The sequence below is a fragment of the Myotis brandtii genome, unplaced genomic scaffold (genome assembly GCF_000412655.1).
Source record: "Myotis brandtii unplaced genomic scaffold, ASM41265v1 scaffold426, whole genome shotgun sequence".
In the NCBI taxonomy this organism is placed as follows: domain Eukaryota; kingdom Metazoa; phylum Chordata; class Mammalia; order Chiroptera; family Vespertilionidae; genus Myotis; species Myotis brandtii.
Window position 1 is genome coordinate 181,035 of NW_005366314.1, and position 1,350 is coordinate 182,384.

A 1,350-nucleotide genomic window follows, 5' to 3' on the forward strand; every position below is an offset into this window, starting at 1 on the left:
CGTTCTCACTTCTGGTGTTTCACTTCCTAGGGCTCAACTTTGAAACTTAGAGAAAGAGAGAGAGAGAGAGAAAGCCACATCCTCTGAGCGCAGTATAAAAAGCAGTCGGCCAAGGACGGAGAACAGATCCCACCCACCTGGCTGGTTGGGCAGCATGAGGGGCTCCCGGGCGGCTCTGGCCTCCGCTCTCTCCGCGGCCACCTTTCTCCTGCTCCTTCCCGGAGGTAAGACGGGTCCCTGTCACGTCCATGACCAACCGGAGCGGGCGGTTCCCCCAGCCCCACACTCTGCTGGGGGCTGTGAATGTCTGTGTGCGAGAAGGGAAAGCGTCCTCATTCTTCTGCACAATTTCTTTGCAAAAGGGCCTGGAGCCTCCAGCGCTCGCTGCTGCCCCGTAAACTGCCCTCGAGGACGCGTGGAACAATGGGCAGCCCCTGAGGGAGGAGCACGCAGCCTCTCGGGAGGGGCCGCGGCCTCTGCCTCTCTTGCTACAGAAATGCAGGCGGTTTAAGGAGTTACAGCAGGACCCACACCTGCAGCAAGTCATGGATGAGCAGGGTTATAGTCGCGTGGCTGGTGGCTCATTGGGTAGAGCATCGGCCCAAGCACCGAAGGGTCACAGGTTCGATTCCCGGTCAAGGGCAGGTACCTCGCTGGGTTGCTGGTTCAATCCCTGGCCCCAGGGTGCGTGCGGGAGGCAACCAATTGATCTCTCCTCCCCCCCTCCCCCTCCTCCTCCTCCTCTTCCTTCTCTTCCTTCCTCTTCCCTTCCACTCTTTCTAAGAATCAATGGAAAATTTCTTTCATGATCTCTCCGGGCTAGTGTGTCCTTGGACCCTGGACACGGGAGCTGTCTTGTGCGTTGAGTGGATTCGTGGTTGTGCTGGGACGCCCCTGCTTTGTGCGTCAGCGTGAAGCCCCGGGGAACCACGCTCTCTCCGGGGGTTAGACGGCCCTGGGCGGCTGATTTTCCCTAAACCTTCCGGGGGGCAGGGCTCCGGGCCGGGCTGGCCTCCTGGGCGAGTGAGGGGCAGCGTGGGCTTCCCAGGGTCACACCGTGGAGGGGGAGTGGGGGCAGCGGCTGAGGGTACAACAACCTTCCCCCCAGAAATCCCCAAGGAACGTCTCTGGTGCATCTTGCACCTGAAACTGAGAAGAATTTCTTAAAATGCACAGTCGCAGGTCATTCCGGACAAAAGGGAGGGCACGGTGTCGGCTCGGCCCAGTAGGAGGCTGTGCGGGCGCGTCAGGTTCTCACTCAGTGAATGAGAGCAGGTAGAGCTCCGTCCTAGCTGTTCTTCAGAGGAAACGGCCCCCAGCCCCCAGGCACCCCAGCCCCCAGGCCCCAGC

At 60.7% G+C, this 1,350-nt stretch overlaps 1 protein-coding gene across 1 annotated transcript in view; it reads left to right on the top strand.

Annotated features, from left to right (window-relative positions):
• The first annotated feature begins 102 nt into the window (after positions 1-102).
• Positions 103-1,350, top strand: part of GZMA (granzyme A (granzyme 1, cytotoxic T-lymphocyte-associated serine esterase 3)) — an 8,636-nt gene continuing 7,388 nt past the window's right edge. Inside the window, exon 1 of the mRNA XM_005874140.2 lies at positions 103-224. Within this exon, the coding sequence (XP_005874202.1) occupies positions 155-224 (70 nt within the window). The 5' untranslated portion in view covers positions 103-154. The remainder of the gene's footprint in view (positions 225-1,350) is intronic.